The sequence below is a fragment of the Vombatus ursinus genome, unplaced genomic scaffold (genome assembly GCF_900497805.2).
Source record: "Vombatus ursinus unplaced genomic scaffold, bare-nosed wombat genome assembly UNPS02014807.1, whole genome shotgun sequence".
Lineage (NCBI taxonomy): Eukaryota > Metazoa > Chordata > Mammalia > Diprotodontia > Vombatidae > Vombatus > Vombatus ursinus.
Genome location: NW_020954585.1, coordinates 42,415,720 through 42,440,455, shown reverse-complemented (window position 1 = coordinate 42,440,455; position 24,736 = coordinate 42,415,720). Strand labels below are relative to the sequence as shown.

Genomic DNA, 24,736 nt, shown 5'->3' with positions numbered 1-24,736 from the left:
ATCACAGAGAGTTGGAGGGGAATAATGTCCATTGAGGCTGGAAAGATAGACAGGAGCCAGGTTATATAGGCACTTACTTAATACACGCCTTTTCATTCATTCACATTTTTTTTTAAGGTAAGCATTGAATATTCTGTTCATTAGTCCCACAAATGAGAAATTCTGTGACTTAGTGAAAGTTAATGATCCACACATTCCAAGGGCATTAGATGTTATGATATTGGCAATTTATCTGTTAAGTGGCTATGCTTTAGACCAGGGGTGGGGAACCTGTGGCCTCGAGGTTGCAGGTTCCTCACTCCTGCTTTAGACCATCATCACTATGGTCAAGAAGAGAATAACATATCTTCTGTCAAACAGCTGAGTCTTCATTTTAAATGACCTAAAACTTATATTAAATTTATTTTTATATATAATATAATATGTAATTGTATATTAAATAGAAATATAAAAATATAATATATTAAAATATAATAATAATACAATATACTAATATAATATTATAAATTATATTTAAATGACCTAAAACTTGCATTTCCTACAAGTAGAATTGAAGTTGAATCTATTATCTTGTGGAGAATGAAAAGATCCAACACTGACTGTAAAATAACCATCTTTTATATCTAGAGGTAGAAGGAACATCAGAAATCATCTAGGCAGCATAGAATACCAGCCCTGGAGTCAGGAGGAGCTGAGTTTAAATCCAGCCTCACACACTTGACACTTACTGGCTGGGTCACCCTGGGTAAGTCACTTAACCCCGATTGCCTTGCAAAAAAAAAAAGTCAACTAGCTGAACCTCTTCATTTTGCATGGGTAAATGAGAGCCTAGAGACTTCTCCAAGGTTACACAGGTAGGAAGGGACAGAACCGGGATTTGAACCCAGGCCCTCTTCAGAATCTGCACTCTTTCCACTCTACTATGCCATCTGTCTCCAGTAGAAATCTGCAAATGTGAAATGGTTTGTCCAAGATCATAAAGGAAGAAAATGGCAAAACCAAGATTTGAGCCAAGGTGCTCTTGCATATACATATAAGGCCTTACTACTAGTAGTAGTAATTTTGCTGTTGTTCAGTCATTTCAGGTGTGTCTGACTCCATGACTCCCTTTGGGTTTGTTTTTTTTTTTTGCAAAGATACTGGAGTGGTTTACCATTTCCTTCTCCAGCTCATTTTTACAGATGAAGAAATGGAGGCAAACAGGGTTAAGTGACTTGCCCAGGCTCATACAACTAATGAGTGTCTGATGCTGCATTTGAACTCAGGAAGATGAGTTTTCCTGATTCCAAGCCCAGTGCTCTATCCACTGCACCACCTAGTTGCCTCAATAGTACTAATTGCTAACATTTATATAGGGCTTACTATGTGCCAGATACTCTGCTAAGTGCTTACAGCTATTATCTCATTTGATCCTCACAATAACCCTGGGAGATAGGTGCTATTATTATCCACATTTTACAGATGAAGAAACTGAGGCAAACAGCAGTTAACTGACTCACACAGTTAGAACCTGAGGCCAGATTTGAACTCAGGACTTTCTGACTCCAGGCTGGCCCAGTGCTCTGTCTTCTGTACTATTTATTTGGTCCTGATCTATTTTTTTTCCAGCCTCAATGGCCCAATATAATGCCAGGGTAAGCACACTTTAAAAATATATAATGTTGCCCCCTCATGTACAAAAATTATGATGATATTTGCTTAAAGGTTTGGAAAAAGATTACCAGATTGGTTTCTTATTTCTCACAAGTTATAAAACCCCTTCCAGTTATAAATTTTCCTAGAGATAGGAAATTATTTTTTAAATTTTTTTGTTTTGTTTTTAGGCAATTGGGGTTAAGTGACTTGCCCAGGGTCACATAGCTAGTAAGTGTCAAGTATTTGGTTTGAGGCCAGATTTGAACTCAGGTCCTCCTGACTTCAGGGCTGGTGCTCCATCCACTGTGCCACCTAGCTACCCTGAGATAGGAAGTTATTAACAGATAAAAGGCAATGGACTCAAAGAGGTTTGGAACTGACCGTTACACCGAAGAAGTTGGTTTCATTCATTGCATCCAGGAAGATTTTGCCAAGTTTATGGTCTGTATAGTTGAAATCTTGAATCCTTTGGTGCCTGTTGCTGGAGCGGAGATGTTCCATGGCCCTCTGCAGGGTTTTTGCAATTACCCATATTCCATCGTAGGCATAGCCATGGAATTTACTGGGTCCCACATCTGATCTTTTATCATTGTATTCTTTTTCATACTGTTGGGGAGTCTGAAAAAGAAAAGTAAGAAAGAATAGGTAAGAAAAAATAAGAAAGGCAAGAAAGTGAAAGAAACCAGATGGCATATTTATTTTTTCAGCCAAAGACAAGGTTTATTCAAGATCCGCCATATTGGCCAGATTCTTAAGGAATCTAAGCATTTGTATTGCTAATGCAAGCAGGCCAGATCTTGAGAATCTGAGCCCTTGGCTAGATCAGATGGCATATTTAAGAAAGAAAGAATGAATGAATGAAAGAAAAACGAAGTATTAAGTGACATGTACTAGGCATTGTATAAGTGAGGGTAGGGGTAGGGGTAGGGGTGGATGGGGATGGGGGTGGGGTGGGGGAAGAGGGGAAATATAAACACAATTAAGCAAAATTGTCCCTTCCCTCAAGGAGCTTACATTCTGATAATGAATGTTTAGTGCTAGCACCTCATATCCTCAAACCTTCTTCTTATAATGGAACATCTCCATGAAAGCCCTCCTCTGAAATCTCATCCTGATGTAGAGGAGGCCCCAGACCTTCAAAGATATTTGCCAGGAGAGTGTAAGTGCTAGTCCATCTTATCAAGATGGAAAGACTTCCTATATGGATATATCACTAACTTGTTTTTATAAGAAATGAAATGAGCTAATTCTTAAGTCGTGTTATATACATGCTAGCTAATGTGGAGTGAAGTGGATTGCCTGTGTACACACAGCTTATTAAGTCTCAGGGTTGAGAATTGAACCCAGTTTGTTCTGACTTGAGGTCCAGAACCCTAACCGCTACACTATACTGCATCCTAGCTAGACTGGTTATCGGCAGACCAGCCTAGCCAAGTTCAGAAAGGTCTATTATCAGAGTTTGGCCACCGCATGACGATAACGCTACTCATGAACCTTTATCACGCAAGGGTTGTGATTTGTGTTGTTCAAGGCAGTACGCACACTCATGAAAACACAACTGTTTTGAAGTATTACTTTTTAATATAGCAATCTCCCTAGGCAGAGTATGTGTTTTAAAATCTCTTGTGTGGGGTGAATTGCCTAAATAACTCCATTTGTGATATCACCATTCAAGGTGTAATTGAGATGTAGAGACTGATTGTTTGGAGAACATATCAGAACTATTGCAGTCAAATGAATGCTGTATCTTCAGAGCTTTTGACCTTGAGAGACTATATATTCACTCCTACTGTGCTCAAAATTTTGTTTGAAACATTTGGGAAGCTCTTTTTTTAGAAGTACCTTCAAAACCTGCAAGTCAGGGGCCTCCGTCATAGACACATAAGAGAAGGGAGAGGGGAGGGCTGAAAAATTGTCAAAGGCCCAACTGCTGCTGACCTTTGTGACACAGAAGTATCATTGCTAAGCCTTTTGGTACATCCTGGGTCTAAGACCTCAAACATTTTATGTCACAGTCCAATGCACAAGACTTCCCCCGGGGAAAGGAGCAACATAGTGGAACACAGACAGAAATACATAAGGAAAGCCACCCATCAGCTACAACAAAGGGGTCTCACCTGGATGCCTTTCCAGAATATACAGTTCTAGTCTAAACATAATCCCAGGGGCTCAGGATCTCTCTGGTTTTGTATGCTGCCTCCAAGCAGCCTCAGAGAGTAGGGGAGAGGCCCAGGTGTCCTCACTTAGGCCCTTGGCAAAAGCTGCTACCTTTCTGCCCTACAGATCAACTGCTTTCTGAGTGTGGCAATATTTTAGAAAGGGAGGGAGGAGGAAAGAAGAAAGGAAGAAAACAAGCATTTAGTGAGAACCTATGATGTGCCAAGCACTGTGCTAAGAGCTTTACAAATATTAATTTATTTGATCTTCATAACAACCCTGTGAGGTAGGTGCTATTACTCCCATTTGATAGTTGAAGAAACTGAGGCAAGCAGAGGTTAAGTGATTGACCTGGAGTTCCACAGCCAGTAAATATCTGAGTCTGGATTTGAACTGAAGTCTTCCTAACTGCAGGTCCCACACACTATCTACTAGACTAGAGCATTGTACCAAATTCTTTTGAATTTCCATAATGGCAGCAAATTATAGACAGAAATCACAGTATCACAGAATTTTTGGAATGAGAGAATCCCCTCATTTTATAGAAATTGAGGCCCAGAGCCTATAAGTAACCACAAAGTCATTAAGTTTCTTCATGACAGAGTTAGGACTAGAATCCAGGCCTTACTCCTAGAATGTCGCTCTGACCACCATATTCTAATTTTTTGTTTTGTTTTGTTTACCCTCGAGGCTGATTCCATTTTTGCAAATAGTAAAAAAATGATTTGAAACTGAATATGATAAATAAGGTAGGTGTTCACCCTGTGCAATAATAGCATTATGAGCATAAAGCTGTTTTGAGAGAAATCCCCTGGAGTCCATGGGTGTTGTCATGGGGAAGATCCCAGTCACTGGGCCATATTCCACTCTTTGTGTAACCCGTGGAATCTCTAAAATGTTTCAGAATGTCTACATAATATACCCTATTGACAGCATTGAGGCCAAGGGATGAATTTTGCACGGACAATGCCACAGATGTCAGGAAAACAAATCAACATTATTTTCCCCTGTGATCTTGACACAAATGCTTTCTTGGATGTCAGGAATATTGGAGTTTCCTATTGTCAACTTTGGTTTGTTGCCTTTAGTACATGCTGCAAAACATCATGCCACATCAACCACCATTTACTATTTACCTCAAAGACACGCTATTTAGTCCAGCTTCCTCAGAAAATTCAGAACAAGTGTCATTTCTTCATATGTGTGACACTGTCTACACAAAAACTTTCTTCACATTCAAGTTTCTTTTGCAGAGTGAGATGTTTCTTTATCTACAACAACTCCACGGCCATAATTCTCTCAATTAATTGTTTAGTGGAATGAAGAAAAACTCTGCCTTTTCTAGCATTCTCAAGGAGCCCACGTGTGACCATTCACTCCCTTCAGTCAATCCATCAATCAACTGGCATTTATTTATTTATTTTTTAAATTTTATTAGCCAGTAACTGTGCTAAGTGCCAGGAATATAAAGAAAAGGGAAAAAAAAACCCTTAGTACCTGCTTTCAAGGAACTCACTATCTGATGGGAGAGACAACACGAAAACACCTATGTATAGATAAGGTGTATACAGGATAAATTGGGGGGTAGTCTCAGAGGGAAGGCACTAAGCTTAAGGAGAACTGGGAACGGGATCCTGTGGAAGGTAAGACTTCAAAGGGGGAATTTTCATGGGATTTCATAGATTTTTGAGTTGGAAGAGACTTTAGAGGCTGCGGAATTCAAGGCTTTCATTTTATAGATGAGGAAAAATGCCAGAGTTTAATAGACTCACACAGGTACTAAGTTGCAGAACCAGGATTTGAACCCAGGATGCCTGATTCCATATCCAGGGCTCTTTCCATTTTCCAATGTGTCAGTGAAAAACTTATGTTTTTGACTTGATGTACTGGAAGAATTTATTATTTTCCTATTATATCGATAACTAATTATTAAATTGGGATCCAGGCTTTTCTCCTTAATTTCCTCATTAAGGCCCAGCTCTTGTTAAAGTCGGGTCTCTGAAGGACATGACTGATAGAGGACATTATTCCTAGTTCTCAAGAAACAAACTCCTAAATCCAGGGCGGCAATCTACCCAACTAAGAGATTTAACGTGTGTTTAAAATATAAACAGAATCCAGTCTGGGTGAGCTGTAACCCTGGGGAAAGAAGCCCCTCCATTAGAGTTTAGGGTGACCCAGCTCATGAAGGAGAAAACCAACCAGAGAGGTCTTGGTTGGTGGGGATAGATTCCCTGTCCAGATTGCTGGAGGCTGCTGAGTCTCAAGATCAAGCCAAGTTCTCAGCAGGAGGAGCTGAAGACTTCTAGCCCACCCCTCATTACATGTCCACCAGTCAGGGTTAACTTTCACTTGTTAGTTCCCTGTTAGAAGCTACACACCCCATTTAAGGTGTTTCAGAGGCTCCCTTGGGTTCCTTGGTTACCGAGAGAAACCACTGACCATCAATTTATTGATTGCTGGCTTGCCTAATTAATAAAATGATCATTAATAACCCAGAAACTCTGTCTCTCGGGGTTTTTCATCTGTTTCACCACATGAGCTTCTTTCAGCAGGTTAACCGTCTTGGTTTTAGATTTGTTTAGGTCTCCAAACACAGTCTGAGGTTGTCGTTGCTTAGATCATGGCCACTTACATGTCTTTTGTTATAAAACAGCAAACATTTCTTTTCCCCATGGCTGCTGGTAGGCTGTCCGGTTGATTCTGCAGGGGCCGTAGCTGCTGGGTGAATGCATGCAAATGACCCTGTGTGGAGCTCTTCCTTCTCCTCCGTAGCAAAATCAGTCTTGTTATACTAGGCCACAATGAGGAGAGCTGAGACGGTCATAGGACAATAGATTTAGGGCTGGATGGGACCTTATAGATAATTTAGTCCAACCTCACTTTACAGAGAAGGAAACTGAGGCCCAGACAGAAGTGACTTGCCCAAGATCATGTGTGTAAGGCCAGAATTTTAACCTTTAACTCTCAATCTAACACTTTTCGGTGGTGTAGGGGACTTAGAGTCAAGGAAAACACCAGTTTAAATCCTGTCTCAGAGTCTTACCAGTTGTTCAGTTGTGTCTGACTCTCAGTGACCCCATTTGGGGTTTTCTTGGCAGAGATACTGGAGTGGTTTGCCATTTCCTTCTCTAGCTCGTTTTACAGATGAGGAAACTGAGGCAAACAGGGTGAAGTGACTTGCCCAGGGTCACATAGTCAGTAAGTGTCTAAGGCTGGATTTGAACTCAGGAAGATGAGTCTACCTGACTCCAGGTCCATCCATTGCACCACCTAGAAGTGTGACCCTGGATAAATCAGGGGAGTGGGGGAGTTGAGGAAGAGCCTCCTACAGAAGGTGAGATTTGAGTTTGATCTTGAAGGAAGCCAAGGGGTAAAAGGTGAGGAGGGATTCTAGTTATGGGAGACAGTACAGTCAGTAGATGGCTGGGTATGGTAGAACTAGGTTTAAATCCTGCTAGTTGTAGGGTTGCTAGGTGAAGCAGTGGATAGAACACCAGCCCTGGAGTCAGGAGGACCTGAGTTCAAATCTGACCTCAGACATTTAACAGCTGTGTGACCCTGGGCAAATCACTTAACCTCAATTTCCTCCGAAAAGGAAAAAAAAATTCTGCTAGTTGTGTGACACCAAGCAGGTCACTTAAACTCTATCAACCTCAATTTCGTAATTTGTAACGTGGAGATAAATAATAACGTTTACCTCAGAGCATTGTTTTGAGGATCAATGAAATAACATATAGAAAAAGCCCTTTGCAAACCTTATGGTGCTACAGAAATTTCTATTATTATTGTCATTGTTATTATTATTATTATTATAAGGGATTCTTTTTCAGTTGTGGATTGGACTAGATGACCCTTGAGGTCTCTTTCCACTCTAAAAATTCCATGATTCTACACAAAAAAAAAATCTGCAGTGGCCACTTCTAGACAAACATTTAGGCAGAATAAAACTTCCTTAATATGTCTCCTGATTGTGAACATATTAGAAAAGAAAGGATCCTCCTTCAGCACCCTACAGGATTTTAAGCATTTACCTTCCATATAGCAGAAATAATAATAATGATAATAATAGTAATAATAATAATAATAATAATGATAAAAATAATAAAAGCACAATAATCATAATCACAATATAATCCTAATAGCTAAGACTAGAGCTCTTGCTGTTCCTTACACATGATGCTCCATTTCCTGACTCCTTGCCTTTTCATGTGCTGTCTCCCATAGCTGGAATCCTTCCTTCCCTCCACCCCTCTCCTTTTCTGGCTTTCTTCAAGATTCAGTTCAAATTCTACCTTTTCCAGGAGAGCTTTCTTGATTCCTGGCCTCTCTGCCTTCTGTCCTCCCTCTCGCTCCCACCTCCCTACCCCACCCCCTTAGCCCAAGTGCCTTCCTTTTGAGATTACCTTCAATTTCCACTGCATAAGTCTTATGTGCCTAGTTAGTTGCATGCTGTCTCTCTCCCCCATTAGAATCTAAGGACTTTGATGGTAGAGGCTGCTTTTTACATTTTATTTGTACACCCAGCACATAGTATAGCCCTGGCATCTCTAGGTATGCCTAGTTGTAACATGTAGTTGGCCTTGAGGTAACCTTTGAGTGTTCCCAGTTTGTCTAACATGGAGGCCACTGCATCCCCTACCATATGGGTGTGGGTGGCCTCTTTTGATTGATGATCTGGATGTGCTCCAAAAGCTCCTCAAGGGCACCTCCATGTTAGAACCAGGCATGCCCAGAGAAGCCTAGGTTACATTAGCACAATGACCCGCACATAGTAGGTACTTAATAAATGCTTGTTGACTGACCAAGTTGCAGTCCATCTTCTAAAGTAGCTCATTCCACTTTAAGAAAACTATAATGGTCAGGACATTTTTCCTTATACTGAACCAAAATGTTTCTTTGTGACTCCTACCCACACAGTTTACCAGTTGTAAGTTTTCTTTAAATGGTCTATTGATTAGTTCAACTATAAGGTGATATAAATTCTCATGCCAGTATAGACTAAGAGTTATGAAGGGGTCTTGTGGTAGATTGCCAAACTCAGGCAAAAAAAAAATGAGGTCGCACAATGGGCCAGATAGCATCTCTCGCTCTCTCTCTCTCTCTCTCTCTCTCTCTCTCTCTCTCTCTCTCTCCACTGGGAGAACCTCCCTGGGAGGAGAAGAACACTTCCACCATGGCTGTGACCCCATGCCTTATTCCATCTACTCCATATAATATCATCTTCACTGCGTCTTCAAGGTTCTTTCTGGCAAAGGAGCTACAACCACACAACATCTTCAGCCACTTTGTTAAAGTGAAGCAGGGATGCAGTGAGCTACAGTGAGAAAACTACTGACTCTAGAGTCAGAGGTTCAAATCCCACCTTCGATGCTTACTACCCATGTGACTTTGGGCAAGAGACCTCCTTGGTCCTCAGCTTCTTAATTTGTAAAGTGGGGGTGGGGTGGGGGTTGAACTAGATGACCTCTGACCTTTCTAGCTCTAACTTCATAGCTTTTCTAGCTCTATGATCCTAAAATAGTCACTAAGGCACAGCTAATACATTACTTATCATTAAAAAAGTCTAGTTTCTTACAAGATATTTAAGGTTTCTGAGATAGAAATTGGATAGGCAATTCCTATGTAAAAATGGACCATATTCCCAAGTTTCAATGGGTGTTGTTATGTTTGAACACAAAACACACTAAATAGAATATAGGAAACAACGTTATAAAATGGTGGTTAGGTTCTCAGGCAGCTAGGTGGCACCATAGTGCACAGAGCACGAGATCTGGAGTTGGGAAGACTCATCTTCCTGAGGTCAAATTTGGCCTTGGACCCTTACTAGCTGTGTGACCCTGGGCAAGTCACTTAACCCTGTTTGCCTCAGTTTCCTCATCTGTAAAATGAGTTGGAGAAGGAAATGGCAAATCACTCCAGTATCTTTGCCAAGAAAACTCCATATGGGGTCACAAAGATTTAGACATGACTGAAACAAATGAACAAGATTCCCAAGCCTTACTACAAAAGCTATGGTCCAGACATAATAGTTCTGTGTTTTGAGTTCTGAGTTTAGAATATGATCAGAGGTGAAGAGAAGAGAGGAAGAGCAGAAAAATAAATTTCTTCCTCTTCTTGGCAGAGTTTTGGGGAAAAATAAATCTAAAATTTAACATGTGCACCAGACCCACTTCCCTTTCCTCAATATTTGATATGCCTTTTTACCAGGCCCCTGAGGGCCATCTCTAGTCTTTTTGACCTACGTTTTGCCACTAGAACCAGATGGCTCCGGAGGAGAGAGTGAGACTGGTGACTTTGCACAGCCCTCCCTTATTTAAATCCAATTCACTTGCATGTCATGGCATCACCTCCCTGATGTCATGGTCCTCTTTGAGAATGAAGGACCAAACAACAACCACCAGTCCCTTAATGGTCCCATATACTCCTAAATCCTCCATTTCAATACTCTACTTGGGCCTGCCGTAACCACAAAAGTGCTCCATGTTCCAGATATACCTACCTATTCACTCTCCCCCACTCTCCCAACCCCAAGCAAAATTATCATTCTGTCACTAAAACTGATTTCAGGTAAATATTAGACTGGAATAAAGCTAATTCAGTTAATTTATACCAAGTTGCAAATGAATGATCATTCCCAGAGATATTTGTAGGTCTGAAAATATTCAGAAAGTATGGGGAAATAACGCCTGTTACCATCTTTTTTTTTTCTTTTGGTGGGTGGATTGGTGGAAGATGGAGACCTGTTAATTTAACCTGGGAGTCTACCTCTGAGGTCAGGTTCCATGAACTATTTCTGCTTTTATGTATTGCCCATTTCTGGATCTATAGATTCCCCAAGAGCTTACAATGGCTTTGATAATCAGTCAATCAATGGTAATGATGATTGTTGTTGCTGTTCAGTTGTGTCCAACTCTTTGTGATCCCGTGGACATCGTCCATGGGGTTTTCTTGGCAAAGATACTGGAGTGGTTTGCCATTTCCTTCTCCAGCTCAGTTTACATGTAAGAAAGCTGAGGCAAACAGGGTTGAGTGACTTGCCCAGGGTCACACGACAAGTGTCTGAGGCCAGATTTGAACTCAGGTCTTCCTGGTTCCAGGCCCAGCACTCTATCCACTAAACCACCCAGCTGCCCCAGAGATAATGATAGCTAACAGTTATATAGTACTTTAAGGTCTGCTCTAATGACAAAAGAAGTTTTGGTGTTGGGTCTTGGCAGTAAGTGGGAACTGGGTGACTAACTGTTTCTCTCTATAGGTAGGTCATTTATAAGCTTGCATTGCTCACATTTATTTTCCATCATTAAGTTCAGTGATGCTGAATCCACCATAATGCAGTGTTTCAGTAGTTTCTCGCCATGGAACATTACAAAATTATTCAAAAGCAATAATTTCATTGAAAATTGTACTTTTGTTATAGTTCCATGATGCTATCAATAGACTATTAAGACTGGAATTTATTCTATTCCTCTATATAACTCTGGGAGAATTCTGGCCATTGCGTTAAATGCTTAAAATGGAAAATAAAACAAAAACAGAATTTAAACCTAAAGTAATTTCTAAAAAATGGAAATGAATTCATAAAATTTAACATGTAAAGGAGCCCTAGATATTTTCTAGTCTAACTCTCTTCTTTTTATAGAAAAAGAAACTGATGCCTAGGAGGATCAAGTGGCTGGATTCCTGCTCTAAATCCTCCACTCCTTTTGGTGTGTCTGACTCTTTGTGACCCAATTTGGGGTTTTCTTGACAAAGATACTGGAGTGATTTGTACCATTTCCTTCTCCAGCTCATTTTACAGATGAGGAAACTGAGGCAAACAGGGTTAAGTGACTTGTTGAAGGTCACACAGCTGATAAGTATATGTCTAGAGTTGAACTCAGGTCCTCCTGACTCCAGGGTTCATGCTGTATCCACTGGGTGACCAAAGTTGGCCACTCTGGACTACGTTTCCTTTGAAGTCAATAGTAGGACTGGGAATAATATCACGTGAATAGTTTACCAAAAGGGGACCTTAATGAATTGAAAATAGCCAAACCTATAAAATGGAAGAAGCATCTGACAATCTATGATTTTGAAATTTGAATGACCAAACAATTTCCCGGGGCAAAGGTGAAGGGATGAGCAGGATGGTGCAATGTAAATGATGCTGGATTTGCTGGGCTAGGCATCAGAAAGATCTGAGTTCAAATACCGCAACATACTCTTGTTAGCTGTGTGACTCTAGGGAAGGCTCTCCCAGCCTCAGTTTCCTCATCTGTAAAATGAGAGGGTTGAACTCAGTGGTCTCCAAGGGCCCTTCCAGCTCTCAATCTATGTTCTTACGTCATGGGTTGAAAGCCCAGCTCTGCCATTTTCTACCTTTGTAACCTTGGGCAAGTCATAAACCTCCCTCTGCCTCAGTTTTTTTTTATCTGTGACGTGAGGGGGTTGGACTAGATGACCTCTAGGGCCCCTCCTAATTTTAAGTCTATGATTCTATGAACTAGTCCATGTCCAAATTGCAGCCTCAGATCTTTCCTGAAAACTGTAGCAGTAAGGGATGGATAGTTCTGTTAGAGAGCACGTTCTGGGTTCAACTGTTTCTCTATTTAGAAAATCCCTCTGATGAGGATCTTGGCCCTTTCTGGTCAACTGACACCCCAGAAACCAACAGCAGCACCAATTAGTTAAATAGGCTTGTTGTCCTGCTGTGGAGGGGAGTCTGGAGGAGACCTCCTTGGAGCTAGCCATTAATTAATTAAAATTAATTAATTAAAAGTGAATTGTTCTGTCAGTGGAATCTTTCTGTAACTGTTGTTACTGGGTGGTATTTTAGGGTGACAACAATGTAATAGAACATGATGATAAAACAGTGAATACAATCCCCTGGTCTGTAGAGCAATTAACAGTTGCTATTTTATGAGAGATGAAGCTGAGGTTTCGTAGATCGGTGCAGAGTTGGACAGCGCAGTGGATTTAGTGTTGCACTTGAATTCAGGAAGGCCTGAGTTGAAATCCAAACTCAGACACTAGCTGTGTGACCCTGGGCAAGTCACTTGACCACCCTCAGCCTCAGTTTCCTCATCTGTAAAATGGGGATAACCACAGTAGGATAACCTCCCAGGGTTGTTGTGAGGATAAACTGAGATATTTTCTTAAAGCTCTTTATAAACTTTAAAACACCATATAAACGCTAGCTATTATGTCTAAGCAATGGTACATTAGCCAGAAGTACTTTAGGCTACTTGCCTTCATGCACACATACACATCCTCCCCATACCAAATTACTTTGGTATTTCAATGAAAGGGCAAGAAAGAAGTGTGAAAACATGGGGCTTGGTGCAAACAGCTACAGACACTCTGGGATTGCCTCACTCCATCCCAGCTAGGCCTGGCACATAGTAAGTGCTTATGAAATGCTTGTTGATTGGCTGGTGAAAGAGACAGCTGATGCTCTGAGGAGATCTCCTATGAGGCTTCTGTCACCTCGGGCTCTGCCTCCCACCCTCGTGGGGCCTGGATACAGAGTGCGGTTATCTCATATCAGAAGGACTTTTGAAGGGCTAAGTTTAGCTGAATTCTCACTACTCTTCTGTAATTCGGGGATATCCTTGAGGGCTGTGGGCAGTAGACCATAGCCAGGGATCCCCATAGCTTCAGGGAAGGGGAACATAGTCCTTGAGTTTCTCCATTTATGAAAGGGTCCTAATTGTGAGCACAATGCATTAAGGCTAGGGCAGAGAAACTGTGGTCATGTAAATATTATTGCTCCAGATCTGTATTGAAAGTGGAAACTAAGCATATGGTAAATCATTTGATGATAGTTAAGATAGGTAGAGTGCTGGGCCTAGAGTTGGGAACACTCATGTCCTTAAGTTCAAATCCATCCTCAGACACTTACTAGCTGTGTGACCCTGGGCAAGTCACTTAACCCTGTTTGTCTTAATTTCCTCATCTGCAAAATGAGCTGGAGAAGGAAATGTCAAACCACTCCAGTATCTTTGCTGAGAAAACCCCAAGTGGAGTCAAGGAAATCAGACATGACTGAAACAACTGAACAACAACAAGGATAGAGCTTGGACATGTGACTTAATTTGTATAGGGAACCCCATCATTTTACAAATAAAGAAACTGAGGCACAGGAGGTTGCTCAAGGTCACGAAGGTAGAAAGAGGCAGAGGTGGGATTTTGAACCCAGGACATAACATGGATTTAGAAAGGGAAGGGACCTTTGAGACCACCAAGTCCAACCCCCTCATTTTCCAGAAATGTGGAACCAATTAAGGCCATTAGCACAGTACCTGGCACGTAGTAGGTGCTCAATAAATGTTTAGTGACTATTCACTATTGACATTCTAAGAGCTATGCTCACATTCCCACACTGATTTCTGAGGTTCCACAGAGCCTGGTGGTTGAAAGTTCATTACTCATTTAGAGATGGAAAATCCCCTCATTTTACGAATGAAAAAAGTGAAGCTGAGAGGGCCCTGCCCAGAGTCACATAGCTAGTAAAAGCATGATGCACTATTTGGAATTAGGGAGAAATATTGCATCAGTTGAGAAAACTGCTAACAATAAAGACTGACTCGCTGTTACTTATAATCTTAGAGAGTTGTCTAGACCAGAAGTGTCAAACATGTGGCCAACAGGTTGCATGCTGCCCACAACCCTCCCAATCCTCTAGATTAAAATATAATTGGAAAATATTTAACAAAATAGAAATACAATAGAAAACAGATAATGTCAAGATGTGGTTTTCTAAGTCAATATGATGCCAGCAGGGAGGCTTATATGGTTTAGTGGCCCTGTTTTCTATTTGAGTTTACCACCACTGGTCCAGAGACAAGTTAAGTGACTTGTCCAGGGTCACACAGCCAGTATGTGTCAGAGCTGGGACTTGAACCCAGGTCTTCCACCAAAGCCAGCGCTCTACTATGGTAGTAGTTAGGAAGCCCAAAATGTTTAGACTAAAATAGAGAATTCAGCATTTTTTCTGAAGGAACAATGTCTTCTGTATAATCATCATCTCACTCACAGAATCACCTATTTAGAGCTGAAAGGGAATTTAGGGGCCATTTAGTTCAATCTCTACCTTTTACAAATGAGGAACTTGAGGATTAAAGAGGTTCAACCAAGGTCAAGTGGGTAATAAATGACCGAACAAGGACTTCAAGTCAGTTCCTCTGACTCCAAAGCCAGACCTTTCCCCCTTACATCAGGCTGGCTTTACCCTGAATATGTATAAAGTCCTAGGTACTTTTCAAATCACTTTCCACTCCACAAACATTTATTGAACATCTGCTATGGGCCAGGTACTTTCCCAGACACACATTAAACCATCTGATCATCACAACAAATCAGTGAGATCACTGAGAGATGAGATTAAGTGATGTCCTGAAATCAGAAACCTGTTAATGAAAGGGGGCAGGACTAGAGCTCAAGTTTTCTAGGTCATAATCCAATGGATTATGCAAAGGCATTATACCACATTGCCTCAGGGATTAATGACTGTGTAAACTGGCAATCAATCAGTAAGCCTTTGTTAGGAGTTTACCTTGTGCCAGGTGCCTTAGTAAGGACTGGGGATACAAAGAAAAAGTAAAAACAGCTCTTGCCCTCCAGGAGTTTATATTTGATGAGGGAGACAACATGTACACAAATAGATATATACAGAATACATTATAGAGTAGATGGAAAATAACCTCAGAGGGAGAGGCAGTAGTAGCTGGAAAGGTGAGGAAGGAAGTGCAGAAAGTGGTGTTTGAACTGAGTCTTGAAGGAAACTAGGGACTCCAAAGGTGTAGGGGTAAGAAGGGAGAACATTCTAGGAATGGGGGACATCCATTGCAAAGGAAATGGGAGATGAGGTATTGTATACGAAGACCAGCCAGTAAGTCTGTATTGATGGACTGGTGAGATTGTGGAGGGAAGTTATGTATAAAAAAATGGAAAGACAGGACGGGGCTAGGCTGTGAAAGGTTTAGCTTGTAATTGATTCTAGAAGTAATAAAGAATCATTGGAGGTTATTGAGTAGGGGAGCGACACGATCAGACCCGCTCTTCAGGAAAATCACTGGTAGCTGTGTGGACAGTGGATTGGAGTGGGGAGAAATGAGACAGGGACATCACTTTGGAAGCTGCTGAAGGCCCTAGAGAAGGGTGGTGGATAGAAAGGACAGAAAGAGATGTGTGCTAGAGATATGGGGAAAGAAATGCCAAAATTTGGCAACTGATTGGATATGTGGGGTGAGAGTGATACTGAAGATGACAACCTGGATGTCTGGATGGACGGTGATGCCCTTGGCAGTGAAAGGGAAGTCTGAAAGATGGGTGGGTTCTGGGGGACGTTTTGAGTTGGACATGTTGAGTTTCAGGTGCTTAAGGGACATATAGGTTAACTCCATCTGTGTAATACCAACAGCTTCTAGTCATTTTGCAATAATATCATTAAAATGTTATGACCATTTTCCACTACAGTGATTCCATCCAACCCTTCCCTCTACCCCTCACCCCCTATCTCAGGAAAATCATATTAGGTCAATTTCTTGAGAGTAGCTGAGCTCAGTACCCTGCCTGGTATCTGCTCAATTCCCTATGGGCTTTCTCCACATTAAGGTAGCTTTCATATGTCCCAAAAGTGTCTCTGCCTCAACTCTGCCCTGCAATTTTCTTTTCTTTTTTTTTCTTTTTGGTGAGGCAGTAGGGGTTAAGTGACTTGTCCAGGGTCACACAGCTAGTAGTTGTCAAGTGTCTGAGGCCATATTTGAACTGAGGTCCTCCTGACTCCAAGGCGGGAGCTGTATCTACTGCACCACTTAGCTGCCCCTGCCCTGCAATTTTCCTATGGACCTAATATGATCCCTGGTGATGTTGTTTCCTCTAAAACTGTGATGTTGCCAAAAGCAGTGAAACCAAATAAGGGCATTATTAGTATAGTGCCTGGCACATAGTTGGTACTTAATAAATGTTTGTTGACTATTGACATTATATGAGCTATGCCTACATCCCTGCATTGTTTTCCTAGGTTCCACAGAGCCTAGTAGATGAAGGTCCATTGAATCAAAAACTTTCAGGGTTACAAATAAGGTTAAAAAACTTTTGATTGGTCTCTAAAATATTTCACGAATGTTAAGTAGATGAACAGCAAACATACTTCTGAGCAACAATGGAATCAGTAACTCCACTTCAACAGTTTGTGTCCTCATATCAATATATGTGACAATATTTAAAAACAAGAAAAAAAGATGTCCAGCAGCTGAAATTTAGAATGACAAAGATACCAACCCTTCCTGAAATGGTCTTGATCTCTTTTGAACTGAGGGGTTCAAAATCCACTCCGATATAACCTTCCATGGCCGCCAGAAGATTTTTGCTGAGGCAGGGGGATGGATTGCCTTCAGAATGTGCCAGTTCCCACCAGGAGGGCTCATACCAGCCAGGAATGATCCACTGATACTTGCTGCCGAACATGTTTTCATGATATGCCTACAAACCAAGTAGTTGTAGAAGTCAAAAAATCATTGGACATTCCACTGGTCAAAATAAACATTTTGTTTTATTCTCTACATAGCTCATATTAGCATCCCACTATTTAGGGGAAAACCACCCAGATGTCTTGCTAACATAATTCCCTATTTCCTTTTAACTTTAGTCACTTTGTTGTTTTGAAATTTTTTTATCACACAGGAAGAAAAATTACACTTTAAAAATATTGAAGGAAATTGCAGGTATGTCCATCAATTGGGGAATGGCTGAACAAGTTGTGGTATATGATTGCGATGGAATACTACTGTGCTATAAGAAGTGATGAGCTCAATGATCTTAGAAAAACACAGAACGACTTGCATGAAATAATGAAGAGTGTAATGTGCAGAACCAGGAGAACATTGTACACAGTAACAGCAATATTGTTTTAAGAATGACTTTGAAAGAATTAAGTTATTTTTGACTATATAAATACCCAGATTAACTATAAAGAACATATGAAGAAAGATGCTTAATGCATCTAGAGAAAAAAACTGACAAGATTATGTATAGAAAAATTATACATATGTGTACCTATTTGTATCTAATGGTGGCTATCTCTGGGAGGGGTGAGGAAGGGAAGAAAAAAAAGAAATTGACATGATAACTTTGTTGTATATTTAGAAGGAATAACAAATTACACATAGATTTGCAGTTTCACGTACAATCATCTTTTTAATTAAACTGTTATAGAAATGCTTGTTTTATTCCATAAACTAAAAAATATATAAAATATATTGCAGATGTAGATATTCAATCTTTCTCTTTGTGATGGAAACAAAATCTTCTTATCTTACCAGATCTATATTGGATCTAGAACAGAATATCCAATTTTAAATTTAGTTTCTAACAGTGAAGAATTAATCACTCACTTGGAAACTGATTATGCCTTGCTGCCTCTACACATGTACATATATATGAATATATACACTTCCACTCTATGTATGTATAACCAAGGATATGCTGGTAAATGTTTAATAAGCAGTTAGCCAAAAAAAAAGTAAGCATGGCACACTTTTAAGTTTAACTAGCATTACAAATATTCTTTCCAACATTTTCTTAGGTCTAGAAATCAACGATACAATTAATCAAGTCTTGATTTGTAGTGTTTGCTGGTTTCTGAGGTGTAAAAGCTCACATTTAAAAGTTAACAAGCAGTTTAACAAGAACTGGTATGGGCTGGCTCCAATACATCTTAGTTAATACTCCATCTCATAAAAAACTCTGTACAAATGTATAGATACAGGTAACCCCCAATTTACATATATCACTGACACATGAAAGGCAACTGAGAACTTGCTGGCTGTCCGAGGGCAATGGCATAAGACCACATCCTTCCTCTGTTCTTCCTACACTCCTGTATTTTTTTTCTTGGATTTTCTTCTTCCCTTTCTTTCATTCTCGGCTTCCTGGGATGACTTAAAACCTCTGCTCCTCAGTTCCCACTACAGCTAGCATAAGGTAGGATTTGGTGGCTAAGGACAAGGTAGAGTGTAAATGCTTCATTCCTCAGTCCAAACTTTCTTTCTGGAGGCAGCATTCAGCCCATCTCACCAATCCTTCCCTGAACTTTGCTCCAGAGTCTCACCTTCTGTGACTTAATATCTAGAATACCCTGGATCTGGTTTTTCTTCGAAATATATATTTTAGTGAATCTTTCTCCAGTCCTTTGTGTGCCCAAAGATCCATTATTTATGAATTATGTGTGCCTTTTTTCTTTGCCTAGAAAATGAGAAGGGAGAATCTTTTTATTTCCTATCAGTTTTCCTATTGTTAGCATCAGCAAACAATTCTTAGGGACTGTTATATGTTTGCTTCAGGAAAGAAGGGAAGGAAAGAAGCTGAGAGCCTGCTGTGTTCTGGTCTGAATGGTCTGGGGGAGGGAAATCTTGGTCAGAAGTGACAGGCGAAGGCAGTGGAAAAGAAAGCAGACAGTCCAATCTTAGGCCACAGTCTTTGGGGCCAAGGAAAGAAAACAAAACCAACCAAACAAAATCAGTGACCAGGAATCAACTAAGCTGAAGAATTCCCCTGGAGGACCGGTGCCTTCTCTCCCAGTTCCCTATAGCTCCTTATCCATGAAAGCCTCCTCAACTCTTGTCTAGCTCCTTACTCCAAAGTCCTGGATCATGGAGCCATCACCTACAACTCATTTTTATTAAAAAAAAAGCATTTTTAGATTTTCACTTCCTCTTACCTCTCCCCCTCCCCCTAAGAAAGTAAGAAAAACAAAACCCATTACAACACATATAGTCAAGCAAAACAAATTGCCCCATTGGTTATGTTTCCTCCTGTCTCCCCACCAGCCTCACCAAAAGTTCCTCAGTCCATACTCTGAGTCCATCACTTCTCTATCTAGAGGTGAGCAGCATAGTTTATTGTGAGTCCTCTGGGCTTGTGGTTGGTCATTGCACTGATTATAATTTGGGGTTAGAGGAATCCCAGTTTTCCCAGACACATGAATGCAGTGAAATGAGGATAACGAAGATGATAGCAGCTCACATTCATATTGCACTTTAAGGTTTACAAAATGCTTTCTTCACAATAGGGAAAAGCAGGTCTGGTATTATTCACCCCATTTTAGAAAAAGAGGAAATTGAAGATCAGTTAGATGAAGTGACTATCTTGTAGACACACAGCTAGTAAATGTCAGAGCCATGACTCAAACCTGGGTCTTTTGACTCCAACTCCCGCTCTTTCCATTATACCAACCTGAAGCCGAGATTCTGGGGTGAAGAGCATGGAAAGATTAACCAGATGGGATGAGCGCCACCACTAAAATGAGAGCTGAGACCGAGGCTTGGCACAGATGTGGCTGACCAAGAGGGACAGTACAGTGAAATGCCAGCAGCCCTACCTGTCCACTCTGGAGAAGGAGCTATCCCTTCTCCATAATATTCCTGACCTAAGTGGATCTGGGATCTCATTAGGACAAGCACTCTCTCTGTCCTCTGATACAGATTGTGACACCTGACTCAAATGTTTACTAGCTCTGTAATCCTGTACAAATCATTTAACTTCTCTACACTTCCATTCTTTTGTATGTAAGACCAGAGGGTTGGACTCAATGACCTCTAAGATCCATTTCAGCGCTAAAACAATGATTCTATGAACTGTCAAACACTGTCAAAACTATCAAAGCCCTCGTTTGTGGTCCTTCAGGTTGGAACAAATAAAGCCATGAGAAGGAACCTGAGAATCATTGTCAAGGATTGTCAAGTTCCGGTAAAAAAACCAAACCAAAACCTGAAGATGTGGTGGGGGGTGGGAACAAGGGCTATTTTCATCATTACTGTTAATTTTAGGTCCCTTGTTTTCATTGGTCCTCTGTTTTTGAAGAGGACCAATGACATCATGGGGTGATGTCTTGACTTGTCTGTGAATTGGATTTAAGCGAGGTAGAGTTGTACAAGATCATCAGCCTCATTCTTGCACTTCAGTCAGGATGACTGGTAATGGCCCGGGGTGCAGTGGCATCTATGTTGCCTAACTAAGCTCTAAGTACTCCACAGGGCCTATTTCAGCTGCCTTCATGGCCACTGGAATCAGTAGTTCTCATCTGCCCACTGTGCCAGGGGAAATCCTTCACGTGCTTGGTGTAGACATCCCCCTAATTCACCGATGGGTTTGAGTTCTGTTGATTACCCTCAATGTCCATCTGCCAACATAGTTTTATTGGGGTGTGGTTGCTATGCATGCTACAGCTTCTTGGAGTAGGGGATTCAGGAAAAGAAAGACAGATTTGGGAAGTGGCTGGCTGAGAACATTGAGTTTGAAAATATTCTTTCTGCACTACAGTTTAAATGTAGGACTTATTGCTCCTGGGAAGGGATGGAGTGTACCTAAGAAAAGCCAGTAAAAACATATTTGTTTGGAGTATTTAGAAGATGATCAAGAGTACTCTAAACTGAAAAGGGATTGGAGAAGGAGAAAACTGCCTACATAGATCTGACAAGCCTGGAATCCCAGAGAGCAGCAAATACAATACAGGACAAAGGGCAGCAGATGAACATTTTACAAGTGACAAAATTCAAGATTAAATCATCAATAAAACCCAAGGTCTTAATTATCTATAAGCAAATGTACAATATACTGGTGATAAAAAGGGCGAACTAAAAATGCTAATTCAAGAAAAAAAATTTCATTTAATAATTATCAATGACATTTGGTTGGATAAAAACCATCACTGGTCTATGCTCTGGAAGGCATGACTTATTTCAAATGAATGGAAAAGACAAAAAGTAAGAGAGGTAAAGAGGAATTGTATATTATACATACATAGATACATACACATATACACATATACATACACATATACACATATACATACATACACACACACATACACACACACATATATAGATATGTATATATATATATACACTCATGTGAGGAAATGCAAGCCCCTTAGGGGAGAAATATGGTGAACAGCATCTGAGTGAGTATTAATAGAGACAGAAACAGAAATAATTGTGTTGTAGGTATTTACCAGTCACCACTGTTCACAAGGAGAAAAATAGATCATGAATTTGAGAAATAGACCACAAACCTGGCACAGAAGCATGATTCTATTTAGACTATAACGAGGTCAAGAAAAAGGGATAGAACCATTATTTGGTGTGGATGGATGATGATAATAGATAAAATGAGAAGGGTGACCTATTCAACTCTCACTTTTACTTCTGCTTTCTCTTCTAAGGAGAATTACCTTTGGACTGGGAAGGAGAGAACAAAAATGGTGAGCAGTAGTTAAAACTCCAAAATAAGGAAGGAGATTATTGGTCAAAAATCTAGCTGCTCTCAGAAAGTTCAAGTCACCAAGACTGGACTAATTATATTCCAGAATCCTGAAAGAACTGGTAGATGTGATTCTCTGCTACAGTTGGTAATCTTTGGATGATCTTACAGAAAGGAACTAGAGAAGAACATGTGTTGTCTCTTTTAAAAAATAAGAAGCCTGAAAACTATTGACCAGCAAGTTATATTTCTATTCCTGGCAAAATTCTTGAACACATTATTCAGGAAATATTTTGTGAGCACTTAGGAGGGAAAGTAGTGATTACTAAGGCCAGCATGACTTTATCAGGAGCAGGTCATGCCAGACTAACCTCATTGCCTTTTTTTTTCTTTTGACATGGTAACTAGCCTGGTAAATCAAGGGAATGCTTGGCTTTCAGTAATGCATGTGACAAAGTCTTTCATGTTATACTTGGGAAAAAGATGGAGAGGTATAGTCTAAATAAGAGCAGAGTCAGGTGGACTTGAAACTGATTCAATGACCAGAGGCAGATAGTAAGTAAGTAGCAGGGTTATAGGCTAGATAATAGTATGGTTAGGTCGATTTGAAACTGATTGAATGATGAGATACAAAGAATAGTGGGATAAGATAGAGAGATACAGGCTAGATAACAGTAAGATTAGGTAGATTTGAAACTGATTGAATGACCAACTCTAGGGAGTAGAGATAAGTAGTGGGATATGGTGGAAAGATATAGGCTAGTTAATAGTGTGGTTAGGTAGATTTGAAACTGATTGAATGACCAGCCCTGGAGAGTAGACCTTCATGATTTCCACACAAAATTGGAGAAGTATCTCTAGTGGAAGAGCCCAGAGATTTCTCTTGTGCTGTTCAACATTTTTATCTATGACTTAGGGGAAGGCATAGAGGGCACACTTGTTAAATCTGTAGATGAAATGAAGATTGGAGGGATAGCCAATATGTTAGATGAAAGAGTATAATTCAAAAAGATTGCAACAGTGTAGAATGAGTTGAATTAAATAAGATGAAATATAATGAGCTCAAATATAAAGTTCTATACTTGAGTTCAAACAATTCATTTCACAAGTATAGTTCTTACTTTAGTAGATTTCTTTGATTTCGAACTCCAGGCTAGGTGGCACATAGGATAAAGCACTGGGTCAGGAGCAAGGAAGACCTGAGTTCAAATCTGACCTCAGGCACTTACTAGCTATGTGACCATGGGCAAGTCATTTAACTCTCTTTGCCTCAGTTTCCTCATCGGTAAACTGAGTTGGAGAAGGAAATGGCAAACCACTCTAGTATCTCTGCCAAGAAAACCCCAAATGGGGTCATGAAGAGTTAGACATCACTGAAAATGTAACAAATTCCAGCTGTAGTTATATTTATACAAACTATGCTCATTAAAATAAGAGAATCATAGACTTTTAGAACTGGAAGAGACCTCAGCCATCATCTCATCCAACTTACTCATTTTACAGAGGAAGAAACTGCAGTAAAAGTATAAATATTTAAGAAAGTCTAACTCCCAAAGTTTGCGTAATAAATCAAAGGACAGATACAATCTGTAACAAGACTTGAAGAAACACAAGCATCTCATTATAAGGTCATTGGATTTAGAACTAGAAGGGAATCTTAGAGATCAGTCTTGTCCCACATCCTTATCCCACAGATTTGGAAACTGAGGCTAAGAAGGATTAAGGGGATCATCCATCGAAGTAGTAAGTTGAAGAGGCAAGATTTGATTCCAAATATTTTATGTTTCTTCCTTTAGGCCCTCTCTCAAACTAACCTTAATGGTTTAAACTAACTCTGGCTTTTCATTCTGGTAAAAAGAGAAGTACTGAAGTTTCATTGGGAGAGTTTGAAACACACCGGGCCGTAAGCCTGGGTCTGGTTTCTGCCTCGGCTTGTCTGCCTCTCCACCTTGCTTTAGCTACTAATTTAACTACCTTATCAGAGAGAAAGTGTTAAGCGCTTTCTTAGCACTTCTGAGTCTGTGGGTTCCATACTCTAATGGGCCTCTCTGACATTTTTTTTTTTTGCACCAGGGTTCAATTTGCTTTCAGCACCTCTGAAAGACTGTTTTTGGCCTTCTACGTCCCAGCCTTTGAGCGCTTTTTTCCCCAGCATAGCTGAGAAAAACAAGGAGACAGCACGGTGCTCACGTTTCTCCTGTAATGATCTTTTCCAGGTCAGGGGGTTCTTCTTCCCTCCTTCCGGGGTTGAAGTTAAACTTTAATTACCTTTGCTACCCAGAATTCTTGGGCACAGATGCCCTTTTAGCTGAATCTTCCTAATGGCTGAGTGTTTTTTCTACAAATGCCAATTTTTTTTTGTTAAAAAATTACTTTTTAAACAAAAAAGTTATTATCTCTACAATTTTGGAAGTTTTCCTAAAAAGTATTACACATACCCCTATATATATATATATATATATATTTTTAAACAGGGCAGGCTGAATATAAGCTTTTCTTGATGATTTGGGGTCATCATAAAAATGTCAGTTCTCATACTGGGAAGTGCTGCCCTAGGAGACAGCTGAGTTCATAGGGCTTTTTGTCAGGAAAAATGCACCTAGACTTGGGGCATTTTAAATTTCTCAATCTGCTTTTTATGATTTTTCTTTCTCTTCCCTTTCTATTATATTGGAGGAGGTCACTTCTTACTGCTATCATT

At 40.3% G+C, this 24,736-nt stretch overlaps 1 protein-coding gene across 1 annotated transcript in view; it reads right to left on the bottom strand.

Annotated features, from left to right (window-relative positions):
• Nucleotides 1-24,736, bottom strand: part of GABBR2 (gamma-aminobutyric acid type B receptor subunit 2) — a 790,497-nt gene that overhangs the window by 266,458 nt on the left and 499,303 nt on the right. Inside the window, exons 6-7 of the mRNA XM_027874970.1 lie at nt 17,059-17,259; nt 2,017-2,253 (exon numbers count right to left, since the gene is read on the bottom strand). Of these exons, the coding sequence (XP_027730771.1) occupies nt 2,017-2,253; nt 17,059-17,259 (438 nt within the window). The remainder of the gene's footprint in view (nt 1-2,016; nt 2,254-17,058; nt 17,260-24,736) is intronic.